The sequence below is a fragment of the Ursus americanus genome, chromosome 4 (genome assembly GCF_024610735.1).
Source record: "Ursus americanus isolate L20-20 chromosome 4, mUrsAme1.1.p, whole genome shotgun sequence".
In the NCBI taxonomy this organism is placed as follows: domain Eukaryota; kingdom Metazoa; phylum Chordata; class Mammalia; order Carnivora; family Ursidae; genus Ursus; species Ursus americanus.
In genome coordinates, this window is record NC_142130.1 from 35,617,240 (window position 1) to 35,643,961 (window position 26,722).

At 40.1% G+C, this 26,722-nt stretch overlaps 1 protein-coding gene, 1 long non-coding RNA gene and 1 other non-coding gene across 3 annotated transcripts; 1 reads left to right on the top strand and 2 right to left on the bottom strand.

Moving 5' to 3' along the window:
- Nucleotides 1-200: 200 nt before the first annotated feature.
- On the bottom strand, nucleotides 201-10,845 carry CSTA (cystatin A). The gene is made up of 3 exons (XM_045812630.1): nucleotides 10,701-10,845; nucleotides 3,724-3,825; nucleotides 201-448 (listed from the first exon to the last, which is right to left on the bottom strand). Exons 1-3 carry the CDS (start codon nucleotides 10,764-10,766, stop codon nucleotides 320-322), a joined length of 297 nt encoding a protein of 98 aa, XP_045668586.1. The 5' UTR covers nucleotides 10,767-10,845; the 3' UTR covers nucleotides 201-319.
- A 1,141-nt stretch (nucleotides 10,846-11,986) lies between these two features.
- LOC148110236 (uncharacterized) lies at nucleotides 11,987-25,008 on the top strand. The gene is made up of 2 exons (XR_015724198.1): nucleotides 11,987-21,569; nucleotides 24,547-25,008. It is a non-coding gene; the product is annotated as an uncharacterized LOC148110236 (long non-coding RNA).
- TRNAR-CCU (transfer RNA arginine (anticodon CCU)) lies at nucleotides 18,797-18,869 on the bottom strand. The gene has a single exon. It is a non-coding gene; the product is annotated as a tRNA-Arg (tRNA).
- Nucleotides 25,009-26,722: the final 1,714 nt, after the last annotated feature.

Below are 26,722 nucleotides of genomic sequence, written 5' to 3' on the forward strand. Positions count from 1 at the left end.
AGGACACTGATAGCCCATGATCTAGCCTGCCTATGCTGGTAATGGTGGTGGTGGTGGTCTTATCCTTTAGCAAAGTTGCATTGAGCCTGAATAATTTCTATAAGATTTCCAACTGATATCAGTTTTTATGGAATTTCTACTCTAAAGCAACAACATTGAGAAAGAAAAGGTAAATACTATATAATACAATGAAAGAGAAATAGTTGAAGAAATAAATTTATTTGAAAAGGAATGCTTCTTTATTGATAGTTACATTTATTAGCAGAGAACATTAATCATTAGCCAGTGGAAAATATCAGACCACTTTTCGAATATGCTGCTAAAAGCCTGTGATCTCATCATCCTTGCTTTTGTCAGTCTGGTAACCAGTAAGTGTCAAAGTTGGATTTTGTTGAGGAAGGCCTTTGAATACTTTCAGGTGAATATAACTATTATCACCTACTCGCACCTAAAAGATAAAAAAAAATGAAAAAAATGAAAAGGAAATTCATGCAGGATCTATGTCAAGTGAAAGATCTACAGACTTAAAGACTCACTGAAATAAGCTTTTCAGGAACAGTATTTCTAGATCAGCATTCTTAGTCCCTTGATTTTCATAAATCTACCACCTTATTTTATGAGAAAGGGCAGGCTAAAGGCATGGCAAGAGGCATAAGCCCTTCTTTAATTTTATTTGATCTTATCTTAATTTGTTTTGTTTTATAATTTCCTACTGCTTGGGCACAAATGAAAGTGAATTTCATTTTCAAAGCTGCACAAAGCAAGAAAACAAGTAATAATAATTGATTCTGTTTTCTTTTTTTTTTTTTTTTTTAAAGATTTTATTTATTTATTTGACAGAGATAGAGACAACCAGCGAGAGAGGGAACACAAGCAGGGGGAGTGGGAGAGAAAGAAGCAGGCTCATAGCGGAGGAGCCTGATGTGGGGCTCGATCCCGCAACGCCGGGATCACGCCCTGAGCTGAAGGCAGACGCCCAACCGCTGTGCCACCCAGGCGCCCCTGATTCTGTTTTCTGACTTCCAAATTGGGACACTTTATTTGCCACATGGTTTGAAAAGGGAGGAGAAAATTGGCATTGTCCTAAATTTGGGAGGTGGTGTTCCCATATCTATATTAGAACCTACATTATAAAAGCCCACTGATAGGACTGAGAAGACACCAGGGGATGGGCAGTCTAGTGTCCCTCTAAAGTAAAGGGATCTTGCTGGGAGGTCATTGGTATGAAAATTGAAAAGGTAGTTTGGGTGCTCGCTTCGGCAGCACATATACTAAAATTGGAACAAAAAGGTAGTTTGGGCATGAATCTGGGACCTAGAATATCATGGTGAGAATTTCTACTTTTGTTTTTGGTTGGGACAATACAAGTTTTGTCTTAGAATATTTTTTATGTTCTGATGTCCCTTCCTAAGAAACAAATACCATTTATCAGTTGTTTACTAGGATTTGGAGGCTATGACGAATATTTTATATACTTCTTACTATTGGCCTGAACAAAGGTAGAACAATGACAGTTTTACAGATGCAAAAGCAGATTAGGAGAGATTAAGTAATTTTCCATAAATCTCTCAGCTAATAAGTGACAAAGTCAAAACCTAAATCTAGACTCCAACATCAATGTTCTTTTCAGTCTATAGTGTAACTATTTTTTCTTTTCATGTAGGTTTCACACCCAGCATGGAACTCAATGCGGGGCCTGAACTCACAACCCTGAGATCAAGACCCGAGCTGAGATCAAGAGTTGGTTGAGCCACCCAGATTCCCCTACAGTGTAACCTTTTAAAAGCATTTATCCTGTGCTTGGAACAGGATATCAGCCTTTTCATACATTATTAGAAGCAGCACAGCCAGTAGTTAAGCATCAGATCACCTGGGTTCAAATCCTGGCTCTGCTTTTACATTGTATGACCTTTGTTACTCCATCTCTGTGGGTCTCCATTTTCTCAACACAAGGGAATGATCATACTTATCTCATAGATTTGATGAGAGGATTAAAAGAAATAATAGATGCCCAGGTCTTAGAACAGAGCCTGGCACACTGTAAGTACTCAGTAAATTTCTAGCTCATTTATTCCACACAATACCTGGCAAAGTAGGTTTTTATCTGCATTGTGCAGATAAGGGCATTGAGGCTCTGAGAGGATGAGACACTGAGATCACGCACGCCCTGACTAGTGGAACAAGTTGAACAAGGACGGGTTCAAACCCAGAACTATCTGACACCAAAGCCTGCAGCCCTTCCATTCCACCACCTGGCTCCTGATAGATATTTGAGAAAGAACACAGAAGGTCACATCACCAGAAAGACCTTAAATGTAGAGAGCGGATCAGAGCCGAGATCAACAACTAGACGGCTGGGAAGTAATGAGGGCACTGGGGTCAGGAGTTGTAATCCAGTAGGAGGAATCTGACCAGGCAGGTGGTCTTAAGGTATGAAATTCTCATGAGCTTTTAAAGAAATACGTGAGTTGGTTAATATATGAAATTTATGAACCTGGACTAATTGTAAATTATTAAAACAATGATCCCAATTTTGATGGAATGTTTCTTGTCTTTGAACAAAATCATTTTTAACTGGAAAAACGTTCTTTTTCAGCCGTGAAGAAAGCAGATTGAGAAAGGAGGAAACAATGTCACTGCTTTCTGAGGATAAGGTGGGATGTCATTCATGTGCGCCACCCCAGGACCTGGCATATACAAGGAGCTCAAATTTGGTAGGACTGGGCTGATCCATTTACATGACCCAGTGTTGTAGTTTCCCTGTGCTGAGCTGGTTAGGACCTCTTATTTTATTTTTTTGCTGAAAATATTTTTTAAACATTTTATATCTTAAGTAGTTAATTGTTAAAGAGAAATAAGCCAGACTGTGCCTTGGTCAAATGGTTTTGTAAAGATCAAGTACATGCATTTGAATGTCTGTTGTTATTATTCATTAAATCAGAATTATCATCTGAATACAAAAGGATGAAGATGGTTTTCAAATATCTATGGTTGACTTATTGAATTCGTTCCCTCTCAACTTTGCAAACATTTTCTTCAATTAGAACTGGATAGTGCATCATTTAATGTATTGATATAGCTATAAAATTAATCTTAAAAATTTTTTAAATGCTCCACTGTTTTAAACTATATCTACAGTGTCACAAATTGAATCCTCTTACTTGAATTGTAAAAATTATTTAAATTTTATCCATCAGAATGCTGTGTAAAGGACAACACTGGCTTCAAGTATTTTCCCACCTTAAATTACTTTAAGTCATTCATAAAATTCATTTAATTTAGACACATAGAATCACAAAGCTCTGAGTGGAATAAGCTTTAAGATAGCATCTGGTCCAGCTCCAAGCCTTCAGGCAACTGAGATAGCCTCTCATTTCACACAAAAAGCGCATGGCCACAAACTAGGCATGCTTGGAACCGTTATGAAATCTCTTTCTATACGATTTCTGAAAATTGTAATTTGTAAATTGTAATTGTAATTTGGAAAGAGTCAATATAGGAAAGCTTTCTAAATTCACAGGAAGCAGATGGTATAAATATATCATCATCTGCCGAATTTGAGAGTCTACTACTTGGGAAATTTCCTGCTAGGTAAGTACCTTCATTTAGGACAACAAGAAAGGATAAAAGGTATGGTAGGGGTGACGGGGAACATCACATGAAGTAGGAAATGCAGTATCTTTTAGTGCCAAGGTGAACCCAACAAGGATGTTGAACTCTAACCTTAATGTAGTAATTTATTCCAGCAACCACTTGAGTTTTATACTCTACAGCTTCAAATTCTTGGTAAGTCTCATTTGTTTTTTCTTCAAGCTGAGGTTTAACCTTAAGAAGAGAAAAGAGGAAACACATTATCAAAGCTATATTGGACTCCATTTATGTGATTTACAAGTCTGGAAACCTCGCGTTTCTAAAGGTCCTCAAACATGATGATGAGAGCTATTTTCAGTGTTTCAAGGAAAAGAAAAGATCTGCCTTTAATAAGATTACATGGGCTAACTAAAATGTTAAATTTTGTTGCTTTAGGCTGAATTTGCATCAACTCAGTGTGGTAATATGGCAATATAGTAATGTTTTCACTAGGAAAACTCTGATATATATGTCTTTGATTAATAAAAATAGGAGAGCAATAATCACTATTTCACTTAAAATATTTTTATTTTGAAGTAATTTCAGACTCAGAGTTGCAAAAATAGTATAGTATATCTCAAGATATTATTTCCTTTGCCATGTAAGATAGCACATTTACAGGATTCAGGGATTAGGATGTTGGCCACCATTCTGTCTCCCACAGAGGGATTATAAGCTTTGGTACCAGCATGCCTGAACCAGACATGATAAGGGAATGGAAAGTCTCAAATTCAATATGTGAACTTTTATTGGATCTACCAGTTTTCAGTATCAGTCTCTTTTCTGCCGTGAGCTGAGCCTGAGATGCTAGTTTCCACTGTGTTGTCTCTGACTCACTTTCTGTTAAGAGTATAGCTCCAGAATTCTGCCAGCTTGGAAGATGGTGAAAGGGAAGGATCTGGGGGGTGGCCTAACTGCTCCTTATACAGATCTGCTATCAGTTCTCCTGGCATTAGCCCCATGCCTCACTCTCATCTTCAAACATTCCTGGTGTTGCTAGTGCTTGAGCCATTTTGGAATTCTGCACCATGAATCCACTTGCTGCTGGCTCATCACTGCCCTCTGTGGTTGGGCTCCGTCTAAGTGACCCAGTCATTTTCCATTGTTCATTTGTTTTCCATCTTCCAAGGTTTGGTCAGTATCTCTGAGGTGGTGTTTGCCTATCTCCTCTTTCTATGTGTGGTTTTGTGCCCCTTTCCCCCTAATTTTTTCCTATCATCTAGAGGAAAAAGAAAATAGATGTGTATGTTTGATATCCCTTGTTTATTGGGAAGTTGCCTCCCTGCCCTTCACTAAAGCATTTTACATGTTTCAGGTAGGTCTCCCGAGCATCTAGATTCTCAAAGGCCATTTGGTTCTTCCCATCAGTGGGCAGACATATTGAATACATTTTCTTTCTTTTTTTTTTTTTTAAAGATTTTATTTATTTATTCGACAGAGATAGAGACAGCAGCGAGAGAGGGAACACAAGCAGGGGGAGTGGGAGAGGAAGAAGCAGGCTCCTAGTGGAGGAGCCTGATGTGGGGCTCGATCCCATAACGCCGGGATCACGCCCTGAGCCGAAGGCAGACGCTTAACCGCTGTGCCACCCAGGCGCCCCTGAATACATTTTCTATTGACGCCTCGGTTTGGGTACCAGACTGGTTTTCAAAGATGTAAACATTTCCTGACTCTTTGAGTTCTCAGACCACTTTTGAGGGTACAACACCTCAATGAACCACCACCCATTTCTCCTGTGACCTTCCGAATAGATGGGAAGAATGTACTATTGCTTTTTTGAGATGGAAAATGAAGCTTCAGAGTCAAGAAAGGAAGAAGGCAAATTGTGAGAGAAAAACACCAGAAATGGGAAGAGGTAGGGTGGAGGAGAGAGGGGAAAAAGGTAGACAGGAGTGCAGAGAGAAGTCAAGTAAGGAGAAGAGTTACTGTCCTATTGCTTCCCGTGTCTAACCCTTCTGAGCCAACGCTGTGTACCAGTCAAGTTAGGAGCTGAGTTGGAGAGGGTTAACCTCTAAACCCAAAATTATCTATTTAAACCTCATTTTACAAAGGAGGAACCTAAGGCTCTGAGGAGAATATGACTGCTTAAGGCTGAAAATTATTAATTACAGTTACTTAACATTTTCAACCCCTCGCCTGATAGCTTAAGTATCTGATTTATCTGTTGCAATGATATGTTTTCCTTCTGGTTTCCAGTCTTTTGGTTGTGGTTGTTTGTTTTTTGTTTGTTTGGGGTTTTTTTTGTTTGTTTGTTTTTACCATATGTCAGAAAAATTTATTTCTATTTGTCCTTGTCCTAAAAAATAGATCAAAATCTATAACTTTTCCACTGCATCTGTGCAGTCCCCAAGTCCAGAATTTTCCATAAGAGAGCTGATTTCCAATGTCCTCGTTTATTTTGGTAAGTGCACTGGCACTTGTCAGACTGTGTGCCATGATTTCAGGTTCACTGTACTTATATTCTGTAGCCTTACTCTGTCTTCCAGTAGAAAAGACTGGTATTCTTCTAATGTTGGATGCTATGAACCGGAAGTGGGGATAAGCTGAGGAGCAGGAAAGGGGGCAGAATAGGAAGGAACTGATCCGTGAAACCTTAATTTTCAGAAGGCAGCTTGGTGCTGAAAGACATCCCAGGGATGGGTGCTAGGAGAGTGGAGGCCAGCTGGGAGTGGTGGTCTGGGACCTGGTGGTGCATAGGCAGATGTTGAGCTGAACACCGTTGGCCTTCACCTTCCCCAGCCTGCCATACATGGTGGTAGCTGAGATGCTGGAAGAAACAATATGGGTTTGTCACTCAGACCCCAACCAGGAGAAGGATGCTCTCAGGGAGGAGTAGCTGGTAAAATACAATTACCCTAGAGCTGTTCAAGATATTTTTATTACTGCAGAGCATGAATCTTGGTGAGTTGTTAGTTCTCTGGGATCTGAGGATTTGAGCCACGCTGCACCCAACACACCGAGGCGTTTTCCCTATCTATAATCATTCTGCAGAAATTTTGGACTATGCATAATTTAGGGAAGAATGGATAGAAAGGTGACAGTGGCAACATGGGTGGGCCATATTTTAGGATGTTTACAGGGTAAGGAAGGAGAGTTTGGGTATAGCATAAAAGTATAGTAGGGCTGATGAAAAGTGACTTACAGACATTTGTCATCTGACTATGTTTTTGAAGGAAGGGGCAAGTATGGGACAAGGCACCTGGTATGCAAGAAATGATGGCACCCCACATAAGAGAGGAAGGGCAGAGTCTTAGACTGGAGGGAGGAATGAAATCCAGCAAGGGATAAGGAAATTGAGAGTATTCTTGTACCAGATGAGTGCAATCTTTTAACAGAAGGAACTGAGACCAGCTGGAGGAGCCATGGGGATGGGAGGTATTGAGAAATCAAGGAGAGTGAAGGTCCAGGTCCACCTCTCTGGGGTTTTGAGGAAAGGGCCAACAGGATGTGACTGAAAGGATGTTCTGGCAGCCCTAGGGTCCTGTTGCGGTTGTTTGCTGGCATATATTCATAGATTGGTACTGAGTGAGTTTCTGTGGTTCTGCAACTTCCTTGAGCAAAGTTCTCTGAACCTGGAGCAGAAGCAGAAGAAGAAGTTGTGACAATGGGAGTGATCTCTAATTGAGGATTGGAATGCCAGAATTTCATGGGGTCAACAGAAATCGGGGGTGGAAGAGTGCATGAATCTACCCATCATGGGTCAAGGCTGGATGAGCACTCAAGAGGGCCTAGGCATGTTCTGATGATGAAGATGGGAGGGTGAGGGCCTGAAAGATCGTGGTGTGGCTGAATGGCAGGTTCTCTGGGTGTGGGGCAGTGGGAGAGGCGATTGATGAGGAGGCTGCGGTCACAGAGGAGAACACAAATGTGTGGGTGAGTGACAGCTATGAAATGCTAAGCTCTGGGGTGTGGTGTCCATGATGGTATGCACAGGGGGTGTTTGTATGGTGTTATGTATGGTCTGTGTGGATGCCAGGAATGGCATTCAGCAATTAGGTTTGACTTAGGGTTGTGTGTGTGTGTGTGTGTGTGTGTGTGTGTGTGCATATGTGTGTGTGTTATATCAACCTATGCATGCATAATAATAGCCCTCATTTCTAAAAATAATTATTGAAATAACAGTTCTTTCCTGGACATAAACATACTCTGGAATTCTCATCCCAATTCTCAGGCCAAGTATAGCTCTTTATGTCCTTGGGCATATCTCTTATCTTTTATCTATTTTGTAAATTTCTCTGAAGGCAAGAACCATCTTTGTGTCCCTTCTGTCCCTATAGCAATTCACATAATACTGTGTACATAGTGTTTTCTGAATGAAGAAACCAGGGTTGTTTTTCTTCATGACACCTTGTCTTCCCAGAAAGGAAAGAGGATAAAAGAGGATAGCAGAGACCCACCACTAATAAAGAGAATCCTGGGGAAGGGGATTTCTTCCATGTGTACTTGGGACTCAAGCACCGTTTGCATTCTTCAGTGATACGTGATACACAACTACTATTCAGTTTCCATTATCTTCAGAATGGGGACACTCTTTTCTCCTGCCTTCAGAAATGTTAAGTCTCCTCAACTTCAAGCTCTTTTTTTTTTTAAGATTTTATTTATTTATTTGACAGAGAGAGAGACAACAAGAGAGGGAACGCAAGCAGGGGGAGTGGGAGAGGGAGAAGCAGGCTTCCTGACAAGCAGGGAGCCTGATGTGGGTCTCGATCCCAGGACCCTGGGACCATGACCTGAGCCGAAGGCAGACGCTTAACGACTGAACCACCCAGGCGCCCTAACTACAAGCTCTTTGTTTGATTTTCTTCTCTTTCTGACCTCATCTAACATCCCTCTTTCATTTTTTTTTAAGTTTTTAAAAATTTGTCAGAGAGACAGAGAGAGCACAAGCAGGGGAGTGGCAGGCAGAGGGAGAAGCCAACTTCCTGCTGAGCAGGGAGTACGATGCAGGACTCGATCCCAGGACACTGGGATCATGACCCAAGTCGAAGGCAGACATTTAACCGACTGAGCCACCCAGGCATCCCTCCCTCTTTCATTTTGATGTCAAATTCCTTAAACCTGCAGTTCTCATTTTTTCTTTGATGCTTCCCCCTCTCTATGAGATGGCTTTTCCGCTAAGAAGCTCTCTGTTAAGGACAGGGAAAGCTGATAAACTTCAGCTCCTCTAAGAATACCTGCATTTTAACAGCTGATTTAAAAAAATTAGAATACATAAAAAAATCAAAGGGATAAAATTACAAGGTAAATGACAGGTAGTGGTGGTCTTTCTTGGGACCACCTCAAATCATACTAAGTATATGACTACTAACACTTACCCATTTGCCTGACTCTGACTGGGCACCTAACTAATTCTATAATCTTGGAGTAGGTGTTGATTATATTTCTTCACCTACAGGTGGTTTTGGCAATACCTGCCTCTTGGGGTTGTTTGTGGGGAGATAAATTTTGTCATTGATGGGAAAGTGCTTCCTAAACTGACCATTCTTCTGCCTTCTAATACTTAACTGGGAATTGTCCCCTAAGGCTCTCCTTTGAGAGGGGAGCCAAATGATAACTGGGAACTTAATACCTGAAAAGCTGAACTTACTACACAGTAATTATTCACTTGAAAGTTAGGAGCTTTGCTGGGCAAACTCCAATGTCCTTCCTGGTCCCAAACCTACGATTTAAAAAATGTTCCTTATTGGGGATTGTTTTATAACATTCCAGTTATCTTGATTTCTCTAAATGGACTCTAAACTCCTTGAGAGCAGGGGCCTGAGATCATGACCTGAGCTGAATCCAAGAGTCAGAGGATCAACCGACTGCACCACCCAGACGCCCCCAGGGCTCTGCTTGTGGGAAGCCCATCTCCCATAGGCCTCTTGGATTTAGGTATCTCCAGTCCTGCAGGCCAGTGTGGTCATGGACAGCAGCTGGGGCATCATCTGGTAGCTGGTTAGAAATGCAGGCTCTCAGGCCCACCCCAGCCATATCTACTGAGTCAGAATCTGCATTTTAACAAGACCCCTGGGTAATGTACATGTACGCTGAAGTTTGTGAATACAGGCCTATACATGGAAGTTTGAGAATACTGACCTCAAATAAAGGTATTAATGACTTAACATTACCCTTCACAAGAAAGAAAAGCCCCAAAGTATCTATTTTTTAAAAGAACTCTTGAAAGGGAAACATTTATCCCCAAAGAATGAGTGGTAGAATTTCAGGCATCGAATCTCTAGAGAGCATTCCAGAGCCCTAACATAGAAATCCTATCTCTTTCACTTATGCAAGAAGCCGATCTTATTTGCCAGTGTCATAGAATGAAATTACAGAGAAAAAAAACAAGGAATGGTACAAGAAAATAGGGCAACAATTTACAAACCTAAAATGATAATTTATGTATATTTTCTTTTTGTAAAATATGCAGGATAATAAAATTTTATCATAGGGGTGATCACTAATCAAACAACACTTAGAAAAATGTATCAACTTGCTAAGAACATTGAGTTCTGTTTTCATCTTAATCAATTTCAGAATCATCATAGACTATGCCACTCCTCTTCCCTACTAGTTTAATCGTCCTCTAAATATGAAAAGACTAAAATATTTTCCTTAGTCAAATTGGCAGGAAGTGTGTAAGTGGATTGTCTTTGCAATATTGTCCTTCATTTAACCCATTTAAAAAAATTTCCCCGCAGAGCGTGTGAAGTCTAGTTTGTCAAATTGTTAACAACCCCAGAGTTTAATTACATGTTGGCTCCATTTGGTAAGATTAGAAGCTTCATCAGAAACTGAATTAGTAATCCTAGAATCATACATTGTAAGCCTATAAAGATGACCCAATATAAATTCTTTTATAAATGGGGAAACTGAGGCTCAGAGAAGGAATGTTACTTGTTCAAGATCACTCTCATAGTTGGGATTATTAGAGGTTTCAACTAAAAAGGTTTTTAGTTGTAAGGAAGCCTGAACAAAACCACACATTTCCCAATGTTCTTCTGGTTTTCATGTTCACCCATACGCTTAACGTGGCCCACCTAGGACCCCAGGTTTTGGATCAATCATTTTCATGAGGTACACCAACTCACCTTGTTAGCAATCTCCTGAATTTCCGGAGTGGCAGGTCTGGCTTCGGTTAAGCCTCCAGGTATCATTTTGGCTAATTGCTTCTTTGCTGGGCAGGATGCTGGAACTGAAGTGATCAAGTAAGCGTGGAGACTCTGGTTTTTAAAGAGGGTGTTGCTCAACAAGCCCCGCCTCCAGAAGGTTTTCTTTTTCACAAAGAGCAAAAAGGCACAGGGAAAATGAATATGTCTTGAAGCAAGCCATGCTGCTTCCTCAACAGAATCTGCCAGTAGGAATTTGGGAGAATGAGGGCTGAGGATGAACAAATGGGTGTGCCCCGCGAGTCGCGTCATCACAGGGAGTCAGACTTCCCTGCATTCTCTTTGACAGTGGTTCCATCCTGTTGCATCTGAGGAATGCAATCTAGAGTCACGACCAGAGTTTCTCAATGTTTTAAAACCTCTAATACAAAATTTTATACTTTAGAGGTATATTTATTAATAATGTCAAGGCTGATTGTTCAGAATTTACTTGACTTTATGAAGAAAGTAAAAGGGTCTGTCTGGAGAACCTTGGCTGGATGTTTGTATTTTACTGTTTGTTTGTTTTTACATTTCTAGATCTGTAGAGTAAAACAACAAGCACTTCTATTCCTATCACCTAGATTTGAAACTTTTAACATTTTATCTTACCTACTTTCCCTTTCTTCTTTTCTTTCTCCTTTTTTCTGTTCTTTTTTCTTTTTTTTTTCTTTTCTTCTCTTTTCTTTTCTTTATTCTTTTCTTTTCTTTGTAGTTGTTTTTAAGAAATACAATATAACCAGCCTCCCACTCCCACCCCCCAACTTAGGTCTCCACAGAGGGTAATTACACTGTGAGTTTGGTATCCTCCTATCCCATTTTATACATTTACTTAGTGTGTTTTTAAAAATTTACTTAAGTTGTATGCTAAACATATACTCTATATATGCTTTTTTTCTGCTTAACATGTTTTTGAGTTGTTCCGTGTTGATACACAGATTGACCAATCTAGTTTATTTCCTTTAACTGTTATTCGATGATAGATTTATCTGTCTGCCTATATCTATCTATCTATCTATCTATCTATCTATCTATCTATCTATCTATCATCTATTCTCTCTATCTAACTGCTATATGCTATTCCACATTTTACATACTTATTCCCCTACCGATGAAGACTTTTGTTCTTTCTAGTTTTTTTTTTTTAAAGATTTTATTTATTTATTTGACAGAGATAGAGACAGCCAGCGAGAGAGGGAACACAAGCAGGGGGAGTGGGAGAGGAAGAAGCAGCAGGCTCATAGCAGAGAAGCCTGATGTGGGGCTCGATGCCACAACGCCAGGATCACGCCCTGAGCCGAAGGCAGACGCTTAACCGCTGTGCCACCCAGGCGCCCCTGTTCTTTCTAGTCTTTTAACCCTTATAAACAATATTGCATTTTTTCCCCTTTTATACATGTGCGATGGCTTCTGGAGGGAATTATCTAGAAGTAAAATTGCTGTTTTGCGTGAATATTTATCTGCATTATTTTATTCAATTTTTGAGTATATAACACGTACACATGATTAAAATGTTCAAATGGAACAAAAGAGTTTAAGGGAGAATATAAGGAATTCTTCACCCACTCTATTCCTCAGCCACCCTTCTATTCTCTAGAGACTACTGTCACTAGCTTCTTTTTTTTTTTTTTAAGATTTTATTTATTTATTTGACAGAGAGACAGCCAGCGAGAGAGGGAACACAACAGGGGGAGTGGGAAAGGAAGAAGCAGGCTCCCAGTGGAGGAGTCTGATGCGGGGCTCGATCCCAGGACTTCGGGATCACGCCCTGAGCCGAAGGCAGACATTTAATGACTGAGCCACCCAGGCGCCCCTGTCACCAGCTTCTTTATCCTTCATATCCTACTGCACGAATATATAAATAATTAACTACATACATTCAAATACGTGTGTATATACTTTTCTTCCATAAATGGTACAAATGGTACTCTACCACATAATCTATTATATGCTTCACTTTATCCCTAACTATATTTTGCAAACTGTTTATTATTATATTATATATTAATACTTTCATATTATAATTAATATGCAATATGTTATATAAATTATATATTAGAAAGATACTTCATTCCTTATAAAGTTTGGCAGGTGCTTGACAAATTTTTGGAGATAAGTGGTGTCTTCCTGGATAATCTAAGGGGTGCTAGGCAGATGGATGTCCATGGAATGCCTTCATCCATGTATTGAGAAAAATAGCAAATGTGAATGACATGGTGCTCACTCAAGAGGCCACAAGGCATCTTAAGACTTAGCTCTGGCCACAGATAAACCTAGACATCTTCCTGTGACCTTTCTAAGTCAGGTCCTCTCGTATCCAGGTCTTCAACTTTTTTTTTTCAAGGCCACAGTCCATTTCCACCTCTCTGTTCACCAACTAGTTCAGGTCTAATCCCCCCAGTGGTCAGGCATGGGGTAAGCAGCATATCTTCTGTTCTTTTTCTAGAGTCTATGCCTGTTACTCTTGGGTATTCCCTGTTGATTCTCAAAAATTTCTTTTAGAAGCAATAACTGACCCAAAGTAAATATTGCTTTTGTCTTTGCATTTCTACTGTAATATCCTAACTCTTCTTAAGGTAGTATGGATGCCTCTGATAGGGAAGAGTCACATACAAGGAAGTGCAGAAAAGAAAAGCACAAAAATTAATATCTCTGTTAATAAAAATTAAAGTGACAAAAACAGATCAGAGGTTGCCTCCGGCTGGGGGTGGGAGAAGGATCTACTACTGCAAAGGGACACAAGAAATGTTTTCAGGAGATGGAACTATTCTATATCTGGTTGGGGTGGTGGTTATACAATGGTATACAATTATCCAAATTCATCAAATTGTACACTTAAAATGGGTAGACTTTACTGTATGTAAGTTACACCCCCCCCCCAAAAAAAAAGCTGAGGTAAAAAAAGCACTACCTTTTAAAAACCTTGTTTATTTGTCTCTTGGTCTTGCTTTTATACTGCTTCCTCTAATATTTTCCACCGCATCAACACGTTGCTTTAGAAATGGTTGTAAAGACCCCATTTGAAGTGTGTGCCCCCAAGGACAAAATTACTTCTCCTGGCTATGCTCATGGTGAGGGGAAAAGTAAGAAGTAAGGTTGATTGAAGATAGGTCATAGAAAACAGGTGAAAGATTTTATACTTTAGTTGTTAGGTAACAGAGGTCGCTAACATTTTTGAGCTGTACAGAAACCATGTGTGCTTTAGAAAGATAAAATCAGCAGCAATGTGTAGGCTGGATTGAGGGACAAGATCCTAAAGACAGAAAGACTGATTAGGGAGTTTTCGTAGTGGAATAGTGAAAAGTTAGTCCTGACCCGATGTTGTGTCAAGTGGCTTGGAGAGGAATGGGTATGACGATTTATAAAAACAGTATTAGGAGGGAAGCCGGGACAAGAAAAAGGGAATGAGTGGCTGATGGAGGTGTTTTGTTTGGATAACCAGGAGGATCCCTGTTCAGTGGATGTTTTTATGTTAGAGATGCACGTGGACTGTTGAGGCAGCTGGTGGGTAGCTGCCTGTGACCGTAGCAGACGCCAAAGCGTCCAGTGCCACCAACACTCCTGGAACTACAATCTCCGCTCTCCTTGCTCTACCCCAACTCCGTATGCAAGGCGAATGGCTCCTTTCTCAAACGCAACTTTTGTCCGTCTTTCCTCTGGCAAGTTAGTGCAGTGGTTTTCAAATTGCCCTCAAGGGACTCTAAAGGTTTCTCAGAGCTCCCCCGGGGCCTAGAGGCAAGGATGAGAGGAAATGGGGGAGAGGGGAAGAGCAGTCAGCTGCCCAGAAAGGCTTTGCCTCTGCTCAACCAGAGTGGTGTGGCTAAGCACAGAGAAGAGGGAGTTCTCTGAAAGAACTCCTTTCAGAAGGAGTGCTCTAGGGGCGCCTGGGTGGCTCAGTCGTTAACGTCTGCCTTCGGCTCAGGGCGTGATCCCCGCGCGTTCTGGGATCGAGCCCCACATCAGGCTTCTCTGCTGGGAGCCTGCTTCTCCCTCTCCCACTCCCCCCGCTTGTGTTCCCTCTCTCGCTGGCTATCTCTGTCATCTCAAATAAATAAATAAAATCTTAAAAAAAAAAAAAAAGAAGGAGTGCTCTATTCTTATGAAAGAATTTCCTTGTCCAGGCCTTTTGGGGAGAAAGCTGTGATTCTGTGATCTGGGTGTTGGCATCGGGGCTTGAGAAAAGCAGTTTGTATTCTGCATTCAGAGAGAAAGGGAGACAGTTCAGCTAGCCAGGTGCCAAGAGAGCCAGCCTGTGATTTAGGATGAGACTGCTCTCTGAGAATTTGAATAAAGTCAAACTAACAGAAAGTTGACTAAACTTACAAAATCCACTCCTAGAAGTGGAATTTTTTTAAATCTTTATTTATTTGTTTTTATTTATTTATTTTCGAGAGGGAGCTCATTGTCAGTGGACAGAAGGGAATCAAGAGAGTGAGCCCTTAGGGCTCAGCCAAACTCCTGGGGAGGCATGGAGTTTCCTCCTCTCCAAACTGGATCTTTTTGGCTGGGAAGTCCCCAGTTCCCATCTGGATTCCATGTATTTGGGGTTCCATGTGGGATTCTTCCCCCCCTTTTTTTTAATTGAAGCACGATTTACATGTGGCAAGATGCGCACATTTTCAGTGCACAGCTCAATAATAATGTGCTTAAATTTTGGCAGTTGTATACACCCATACAATGGGTTTGAGAAATATTTCCATCATCCCAGAAAGTTCCCTCATACCCCTTCCCAGTCATTACAGTCTGCTCAACCAGTACTTTTCCAGTTTTTAAATTTCAAATAAGTAGACTCTTATTATAGATTTTCTTTTTTAAAATTTAAATTCAGTTTTGTTAATGTATAATGTATTATTAGTTTCAGAGGTAGAATTTGGTGATTCATCAGTTGCATATAACACCCAATGCTCATTACATCACATTCCCTCCTTAATGCCCATCACCCAATTATCCCTTCCCCTTACCCACCTCCCCTCCAGCAACCCTCAGTTTGTTCCCTATAGTTGAGAGTCTCTTCTGGTTTGCTTCCCTCTCTGTTTTTATCTAATGTTATTTTTCCTTCCCTTCCCCTATGTTCATCTGTTTTGTTTCTTAAATTCCACATATGAGTGAAATCTCATACTGGAGATATTCTTTTGTGTTTGGCTTCTTTTGCTCAGCAAAATGTTTTTGACACTCATTCATGTTGTTGCTTTTATCAAATAGTTTGCTCCTTTATTTCTGTATGGTATTCTATTGTATGAATATGCCATATTTGTTTATTCTACCAATGGGCATTTGGGTTATTTCTATATTGGGCTATTTTGGATAAATCTACTATAAACAAGTCATTTCTCTTGAAGTATAGACTGAGGAGTGGAAATCCTGGGATATAAGGAAGGTGTATGTTTAACTGTATTAGAAACTGCCAAATAATTTCCAATGTGGTTGTGCCGTTTAATGTCCCATCAACAATTCATGGGAGTTCAGGTTTCACCATCAACTTCAGGTGTCTTGCCAAGGAAGTCTAGATCCAAAGAGTAAGATATGTGGAAGGAAGGGGTATATGGGTGTTAACTTTGTCCTTCTCGTGTCCCTAAGAACAATGTTCCTATTGTGTACATAGGTCTGCTGTTGGTAAAGGCATTAAATGCCATGCTTGTAACCAGTTATGTGGACCTAGGAAGTGCTGTAGCCAAAATTGTGTGGCTCTCAGATTTCCATCCCTCCCCCAACCCCCTTAGGTATTACTGTACTCACCTATTTTCCCAATCTCATCTATTAAAACTTACTCTTACAAAAGAATTTGCAAATCTTTCATAAAAAAGTATAGGTGACTAACAAAAATCACCCATGAATATTGACATTTTGGCTGAGATGAAGAAATAATGATGAAGTTTTATGCATGTGATAAAAATACATTTTGGGAAGTAGAGTGTTCGTAGTATCTATTGATCACATCAGTTTGGTGATCACCTACCTTATTTACATGTTAAAGCTGGCGTTTCCTTGTTTCAAAAACTCATTCTGACTTTGTTAGACTAGACGTTTCTTCTACCTCCAGCCTTCCTCAGGGACCCATCTCTATCTGTTCCAAAAGTCTAAAGTTGGCAAAAGTTGCTCACAAGGAAGGAGGTAGTTTTATATTATGGAAAAAACAATGTTGGAATAAATAATTTTAGAGAATAGTTGAAAACTTAACAAAAAATGTATCTAATTGTCCCCAGGTGTTTATATTCACTTACATTTTCTCTAGATTATAAGCTCTATTTAAATATACAATTTTGTGATTGGTTATTGTCTGCATTAAATCTTCTTTAATGGTTCTTGCAGGTTTGTTGAGGTATGATTGACAAAATTATAATACATTTAAAGTGTACATTGCAATGATTTGATGTACATACACATTGTGAAAGAATTCTCACAGAGGTAATGAATATATCCATCTATCCATCACCTCACATAGTTACCTTTGTGTGTGTGACAACACTTAAGTTCTACTCTCTTAGCAAATTTCAGTTATACAATACAGAATTATCAGCTAGTTACCATGTTATTCATTAGATCCTCTGATCTTATTCATATTATAACTGGAAACTTATAGCCTTTTACCAGCCTTTCACTATTTTCTCCAGTCCCAGCTTCTAGGAACCATCATTTTTTAAAAAGATTTGTTTATTTATTTTAGAGACAGGAAAGAAAGAGAGAGAGTAGGTGGGGGGCAGAGGGAAGGGGAGAGAGAGAATCTCAAGCAGACTTGCCACTGAGCATGGAGCCCAACTCAGGGGCCAGATCCCACAACGCTGAGATCATGACCTGAGCCAAAATCAAAAGCTGAGCCACCCAGGTGCCCCCTCTAGCAACCACCATTTTACTGTTTCTACAAGTTCGACTTTTTTTTTTTTTTAGATTCCACATATAAGTGATACCGTGCAGGGTTTGTCTTTCTCTGTCTGGCTTATTTCATTTAGCACGATGCCCTCCAAATTCATCCATGTGCAGGGTTTCCTTCTTTTAAGGCAGAATAATATTCGTGTGTTGTGTGTGTTCACATTTTCTTTGTGCATTCAGTTGTCAACAGACAGATTGTCTCCATACTTTGGCTATTATGAATATTGCTGCAACGAACATGGGAACATAGATATCTCTTTGAGATAGTGATTTGTTTTCTTTGAATATATATCTAGAAATTGGACTGCAGGATGATATGGTAGTTCTATTTTTAATTTCCTAAGGAACCTCCTACTGTTTTCCATCATGGCTATACCAGTTTACCTTCCTCCCAACTGTACAAGGTTACTTTCCTTCACATCCTAGCCAGCGTTTGTTATCTCTTCTCTTTTTTCCCTCAACTTTATTGAGATATTTTTTTTTAAAGATTTTATTTATTTGACAGAGATAGAGACAGCCAGAGAGAGAGGGAACACAAGCAGGGGGAGTGGGAGAGGAAGAAGCAGGCTCCCAGCGGAGGAGCCCGATGTGGGACTCGATCCCGGAACGCCGGGATCACGCCCTGAGCCGAAGGCAGACGCTTTAACGACTGTGCTACCCAGGCGCCCCTATTGAGATATTATTGACATATAGCATTGTATAAGTTTAAGGTGTGATGATTTGACATATGTACATATTTCAAAATGAGTATCACAATAAGGTTAACACAACCACCACTTCACATAGTTACTTCTTTTTTGTGGTGAGAATTTTAAACATTTACTCTCAGCAACTTTCGAGTATACAATACAGTATTATTAACTATAGACACCATGCTGTACATTACATTCCCAGAACTTATTAATCTCATAACTGGAAGTTTATACCTTTAACTACTTTCACCCACCCACCCCTTCCCCTAGCAACCACCAATTTACTTTCTGTTTCTATGAGTTCCATTTTTTTAAGATTACACATATATTGTCTTTCTCTGTCTGACTTACTTCACTTAGCTTAATGCCCTTGAAATCCATCCATGTTGTCACATGTAGCAGGATTTCCTTCTTTTTTATGGCTGAATTATATTCTGTCATATCTCTTATCTTTAAAAAGTTTTTTAAAACTGAGCTCTATGCCCAACATGGGGCTTGAACCCATGACCCCAAGATCAGGAGTCACATACTCTACTGACTGAGCCAGCCAGGTACCCCTTTTGTTTTTTTGATAGTAGACATCCTAGCAGGTGTGAGATTATCTCATTGTAGTTTTGATTTGCATTTCTCTCATGATTTGTGATCTTGCGAGTACCTTTTCAAGTACCTCTTGGCTATTTGTATGTCTTCTTTGGAAAAATGTTTATTCGGGTCATTTGCCCATTTTTAAAATGGGTTGTTTTTTTGCTATTGAGTTGTATGAGTTCCTTGATATTTTGGATATTAGCTCCTTATTGGATGTGTGGTTTGCAAATATTTTCTCCCATTCTATAGGTTACCTTTTCATTTTGATAATTGTTGCCTTTGCTGTGCAGAAGCTTTTTAGTTTGATGTAGTCTTGTTTATTTTTGCTTTAAAAAAATTTTTTTTTATTATATTATGTTAGTCACCATACAGTACATCCCTGGTTTCTGATGTAAAGTTGGATGATTCATTATTTGCATATAACACCCAGTGCACCATGCAATACGTGCCCTTCTTACTACCCATCACCAGCCTATCCCATTCCCCCACACCCCTCCCCTCTGAAGCCCTCAGTTTGTTTCCCAGAGTCCGTAGTCTCTCATACTTCATTCCCCCTTCTGATTACCCCCCTTTCTTTATCCCTTTCTTCTCCTACCGATTTTTGCTTTTTTAACCTTTGCTTTTGGTGTGAAATCTAAAAAAATCATCACCCAGACCAATGTCAAGGAGCTTATGGGGATATGTTTTCTTCTGGAAGTTTTACAGTTTCAGGTCTTATGTTCAAGTCTTTAACCCATTTTGAGTTGATTTTTATACATGGTGTGAGATAGGGGTTCAATTTCTTTCTTTTGCATGTGGCTCTCCAGTTTTTCCAACACCATTCATTGAAGAGTCTATTTTTCCCCATTGTATATTTTGGCTCCTTTGTCAAAAATTAATTGACCATGTACACCTGAAACTAATATTATACTGTATGTTAAATAACTGAAATTTAAATAAAAGCTTAAAAAATTAATTGACTATATATGGGTGGGTTTATTTCTGAGCTCTCTATTCTGTTCCATTGATCTGTGTTGTCTGTTTTTATGCCAATACCATACTGTTTTGATTATTAGCTTTGTAATATAGTCTTTATTTAGGAAGTATGATGCCTCCAGCTTTGTTTTTCTTTTTCAAGATTGCTTTGGCTATTTGGGGTCTTTTGTGGTTCTATGCAAATTTTAGGATTAAAAAAATTCTCTGAAAAATGCCATTGGAATATTGATAGGGGTTGCATTGAATCTGTAGATTACTTTGGATAGTATGGGCATTTTAACAATATTAATTTTTTCCAGTTCATGAAAACAGGATATCTTTCCATTTTTGTCTTCCTCAATTTCTTTGGTCAATGTTTTATACTTTTTAAGGTGCCAATCTTTCACTTCCTCAGTTAAATCAGTACCTAAGTATTTTATTCCGTTTGATACTATTGTAAATGGGATTGTTTTCTTAATTTCTTTCTGAGAGTTCATTAGTAGTGTATAGAAATGCAACTGATTTTTTTATATTGATGTTAAATCCTGCAACTTTTCTGAATTTGTTTATTAGTTGTAACACTTTTTTTGATGGGATCTTTAGAGTTTTCTCTATATATCATATAATCTGCAAAGAGAGACATTTTACTTCTTCCATTCCATGCCTTTTTCCCCCCTAATTGCTTTGGCTAGGACTTCCAGACTATATTGAATAAAATGGTGAGAGTGGGCACCCTTGTCTTTCCTGATCTTAAAAGGAAAGCTTTCAGCTTTTCACCATTAAGTATGATGTTAAATGATTATCATTAATTGAGCTGATAGTTATTCTTTTAAAAAGTAGAAGGTACATGGGTGCCTGGGTGGCTCAATCATTTAAGTGTCTGCCTTTGGCTCAGGTCATGATCCTGGAGTCCCAGGATAGAGTCCCAGGATCGTTGGGCTCCCTGCTCAGTGAGGAGTCTGCTTCTCCCTCTCCCTCTGCTCCTCCCCCTGCTCTCTCTCTTTTTTGCTCAATCATTCTCTCAAATAAATAAATAAAATATTTTTTTAAACAGTAGATGGTACATATGAAAGTATTTCTTAGCCAATACCATCCTAATTATTCGATACATGGTATTCTAGCTTCTTGGAGTTTCCTGGACATCCCTGACTTCTCTGCCCACGGAAAATTCTTGAAACTGCAAGAAAAATATTTCCATTGCAAAAGGTAACAAAAATTCTAGCCAAGTCAAGGCAAAGGAAAAAAAAAATTCTGGCCACGGAGGGCTCTGGCTTTCCATTGGTGGCGGTTGCCAGTAATGAGCAGAGAGTGAGGCCCCCAAGGAGATCCCCTGTAGAGAGCAAAATGGAGTCACTAAGGTCAAGCAGGGGCCTGTGTCAAGCCACAACTCAAGCCACTAAGGGCATTGCAGCTAACACCAGATATCACAGAGACCAGCACCAGCTGTTGACACACTCAGAACTGATAACCAGCAGATATGGAGGAGGTCTGCAAAGGCCAAGATTGATTAAATGCCTTTAAAAAGAGGATTTTTGCAAGTCAGACTCCTTAGACACTGACCCCTCTGTGTCTGACCATTTCAGAAAGGGAGCTGCCACCGAAGGGCTCTGCCTGATCAATCTCCGAAAAGAACAGAGATCTTTCACTGCTTGAACTTAAGAAGCAGTTAAGTGCCAAGAGCTGATCTGTACCGGACCGAGGCCTTACCTCAACTGTGCGTTCACAGACTGACTTTGTGTTTGGTTTGTTAACCTCCTAACCCCGTTCTATCTTGTTTGTTGTGTGACTTGTCTTGTGCTTTGCTTCGTGTGACACGTAAGAAGACAAGTTAAACATGTGGTGAAATGTCATTGAGTTTAGAATCCTGAACCTGCTTTATCATTATGTTAACTTTGCTTTATGACTAAATAAAGCAGACATTGTGGAGAGACACAACTCATGTGTGTGCCTTCACAGCGTGTTCATGACACTCCCAAAAGGTGAGTTCTGGACTTCATGAGTTAGAGGTGAGTGCCTTGCAGCGGAGTAGGCATGGAGATGCACTAGGGGTAGGGAAAGCTGGGATGGGGTATAAGGTGGCTTTTGACCCATATCTGCTTTTATGGTCCTTGACTTGGCTAACTTCGAAGAGGCTTATACAGGTGTGCTGAGACTGAAGGTGGGACTCACGTATTTCAAGCCAACAAGTCTGGGTGCCATGCTGGCCCCAGGGTACCCCTTTTGGTGCCAGGACACTAGGTGAGGTTGGGAACATAGTTTGGAGGGTTGTAGAAACAACAAGGTTGTCATCCTTCAAGAATAAATCTTTCAGGAACCTACAGTTTTTCTCAGTTCAAAAGTGAGTGTAACAGCAATCATTCCCCTCCTCCTTCTCCACAGGATAAAGGAACTGGTGATCTCCACAACCCTGGTGGCTTTTGGGTAATCTCAAAACAATGCAGAAAAGCTTGTCTGACCTCAGGGATCATTCAAACTTTTGCTCAGGAGCTGGTCTAAGAGTTGGGTTGCACATTTGCCCTTTGAGTGGACAGGGAAGTGAATTGTAGGGGTCTACCCACCGTGGATCTCATGAAATGAACTGGCAATACTGGAGTTGGCTGTCTATTTTTATGACTAATAATAAATGCCAGGGTGGAGTAATATTAAGCAATCAAAGTTGCTGCACCTCTCCCTAGGGAGAAAATTCTGCCCTCGCCCAAACACACACTGGGATCACAGGCATCTCCCAACATGACTTTGTGTCAGTTTACACCCTTGGAAAAATCGACTCATGCATAAGCATAGGATTCTTGGGAAATGTTAATTATGAGTTTGGCTTTGTGGATTGTAATGCTGGGTTCAACTTAGCAGTACTTCCCAACATACCATCTGAACCCCCTGGGATGCTTCCTGAGCTCTATCCCATATTTATTAAATTAACATCCCTTGGGGGTAAGCCCCAGAATCTGCATTTTAAAGAAGCTCCCTAGATGATTCTTGTGTGTACTAAATTTAGAGGCCTAGCAACTTACAGTGTTGGTGTCCTGAGTTTACAGATGCATTAGGGAGGTGAACAGTTGGAAATCTGGAAGAACAGTTCATTTTTAGAAGGCAGCCATTTTTACAAAGTGAAAACAGCTCAAGGAAAGAGTTAAAGCAAATGTTCGTAACACGTGGTATTCCAATCAAGTCACATGCATGGGTCCTGGGTTCGTGTTGCGGAACATCCAGTCGGGGGCATGTAATGTGCTGGTACTGAAAAGTGTTTGTCTTAGGCCAGTGACCAGGCCCCCAGTTGTAGCTGAGGATTCTGTGCCTGGGCAGGTGGAGCTCTTCAATCATAGTTATAACACTACCACATCACCTATCAAAACCCAAACTGATCAGTATTTCTCCACAACCTGTGGAGTCCCTTTGTCTTCTGTGTCATTTCCATTTGTTTTATGTACCCTATAGATAACCAGTGTGTGGCCAGATCAGCCCTGTGGTTCTTTTTCTTTTTTCTTTTTTTCAGCCTGTGGTTCTTATTATGATTGCAAGACACCCTCAGCAGCAGTATATTTTTTTGGGGAAAAAAGTATACTATTTACGTGTCCTGGAAGTTACATGACACATGTGGGGCCACACAGCAAAGTTACAGGCAGAGAAGTAGAGAGGGAGCATAAGAGAGGGCAAGCGTGTGCCCGGGGTTCTGCTTTTATTAAGGTCGAGGGTGAGATTTTTGCAGGGTCATTCTTTATTGGTGAATTTAAAACGTAAAAGCAGGAATTTATATTGTGGTAAGAGAAAAAATAAATAGCCCAAATGCTCTGTTGTTGAAACTGACCAAGATCTCTAAAACAGAGGAGCTTTGGTGGGGGTGAGGGGTGGGAGGAGTGGCCTGGCTCTTTATCTTGTCTGGGGCTGGCAATGAGTTTATTCAAGATAGCCATCTTTGAAGTGGATGCTTCTTTGAAGTGGATGCCCCAGCAATCAAAGCTTCTGTAGGGCACTTGATTACAAAAAAAGATAAACCTACTTTCCCGGCCTATGCTACACCATTTTAACCTTTCCAGTGTTCCTTCTCCCTTGCATGGAACCAGCCGCCCTGGGAAGGAAGTGAAGGCAGAGTTAAACTTTAAAACTCTTCACTGATATTGGAAATAGTGTATTCATCGATATTTGGAAATAGTGTATTCTTACAGAGGGACCTTCTGAAGACTGAAATAGAATATTAGCAATAAAAACCTTACACGAAACTGAATAAATGAAGTCTTGGCACAATACTTCTGAGATACTAGAAAACTCTAACTTCAAGGCTCAGCGCACAGAAACCCAGGGGCGCTATTGCCGGGAACCACTCAAATATACTGGCAGTTATGATTTCACAAGGTCTCTCAAATTCACCCTTCCTTGCTGTTTCACGGATGGCACTCCATCAAAGTTTCATCACACCCTTACCAAATTATTGCCCAAAATTTCTGTCTGGATCCCACCCTTCTAGCTCCTCCGGAAAACCAAACTCTTTCTCAAACACTTAAAAAAAATGTTGCTCCACAACTTGGGAACTTCCCATGGTTTACGAGCAATCACTTTGCCAATAGGTTGTAACTCCTTGTGGTGCCCATCTGCCTATTTGTGTCTCTCTAATGATAAAACACAGTTTCACAGATGCAAGAATGGTAAGGGTCATATTTTTCTTTTCTTTCCCCTCTCTCCTTTTCTTTCTACAGATAAACTGGGCTTATATTTTCCAGATAAGTTGAGAAATCTTTTCAGTATTTTCATACAGAAAATGGCTATGCTCCAGAGAGACAAGCAGCTCACTGGCACCCCTGCCAATGGTGAGTAGCCAGAGCCTTGGCAATCTCTGTTATGGGCAGCAACTGAGGACAAGCCAGGGACCTGGCCAGAACCAGGTGAAACAACTAAAGTGGGGTTTGACTTTACAAACAGAACCATCATTTGGCCTGGGTTATCTTTCTTTACATATCTGGGTTTAAATATAATTCACACAACCCTAATCACAACCTTCGACTTTCTGTCTTGAACTGATTTTCCATTTTTACCCTGCAATATTCTAAAAAGGATTTGAATCGACATGCCTAGGTGCTTCAAACACAGCAACAATATGAACTTTTACCATATGTAATTGAGGAAATTGGAAATGGAGGCGAGAAGGAAAATAAGAGTAAGAAGAAAAAAAAATTGAAACCAAGGTGCGGGTATTACAGTAAATGCTGGCTTTTCTAAGGTAGGGTTAGTTGTCAGAGGCAAGCTACAGATTTGGATTTTAAGGTCCTTGGAGCCAACACAAAGAGGGAAACAAGATTAATTAAACATTTCATAAGGAAGAGAAAATAAAAACAAACCAGTTTCTTTTGATAAACACAGCTATTCCCTGATGGCAAGGCCTGATGGACATTCCCTCCATAGGCCTACAAAAAGGAGAGACGGAAAGCATTGACGGAGCTGTCTTCAACATATCCCTATGGTAAATGCAAGTTCCACAAGACTTAGAAATCCTGTTTCTTATATACTGGCTGAAGGGCAGTTCAGCAAAAGCAATTTTAGTAAAATGATCAGCATGAAAATCCCTTGTGCTCACTTAAATCAAAGATAAAATCGAAAGTATCCAGAACACTAGATTCATTGGATCTCCTTTAGACATTCTTCCATAAACCTTTCTCACAGATGGGCAGTCCTGATGATCAGCTGGGCTTCAGATTCTCTGCTCGGCTGGCCAAGGGCTGTTGCAGATGTTTTGACAGTTTGCTCAGTCACTCATCTAATCTGTTCTTAAAAATGAGTTGTCGGGCAGTCTGTATGCCTGGTCTGAATTTAGGCTGAAGTCCTAGTAGTTTGATCTAAGTCGGTACAGTTATGAGGATGCTAGGTTACACAATTCCAGGGGCATTATTCACACTATATTCTAAAATGGAGCTCAAGTCTGTGGGATGTTTTTACTAAGGATACTTTCTTAATTTTCAGTGAAAATGTACTTAACTGGTGAGAAGGCTTTTATGAGATGGATTTAAATTCATCCAATGTTTCAAAGGAGAGCTCACTGGAGGTAGAAAGCATAGAGGTTAATACAATGGGCTTTGGAGTCAGAGATGGCTGTGTTCAAGAATCTGTCTGGTTCTGTAACCCTGGGCACATGACTTTGCTCTTTTGAGCACCAGTTTCATTGTCTGTGAAATATAAATAATAATAACTACCTCACAGAGCTGTGAAGGTTAAATAGAAAATGTATGTGGAACATTTCAGCCAGTGTCTGGCATATGTACTGTCCCATAAATGGAAGCTAGTCGTATTTTCATTTCCAGATATCCTAGCAACTATCCTTACATTTTGCATCCTCAGCTGCATCTTTGAAGGATCTAGAAATATAAAGAGAGACGAAGAAAATAAAACAGATTGGAAGACTGCATTTGGGTTTTTGGATTAATTTTTAATATTTGAGGTTGGTGAGATTAAAAAGCCTCATCGTTATAACCAAACCAGGGTGGGTACCTAAGTATCTTTTTTCTTCTTTCTTTTTCTGATATAAAATGTGGTCCAACAATTGTTGGAGACGATGTGGAGAAAGGGGATCCCTCCTACATTGTTGGTGGGAATGCAAGTTGGTACAGCCACTCTGGAAAACCGTGTGGAGGTCCCTTAAAAAGTTAAAAATTGAGCTACCCTATGATCCAGCCATTGCACTACTGGGTGTTTACCCCAAAGATACAGACGTAGTGAAGAGAAGGGCCATATGCACCCCAATGTTCATAGCAGCAATGTCCACAATAGCTAAATCGTGGAAGGAGCCGAGATGCCCTGCAACAGATGACTGGATTAAGAAGTTGTGGTCCATATATACAATGGAATATTACTCAGCAATCAGAAAGAATGAGTTCTCAACAT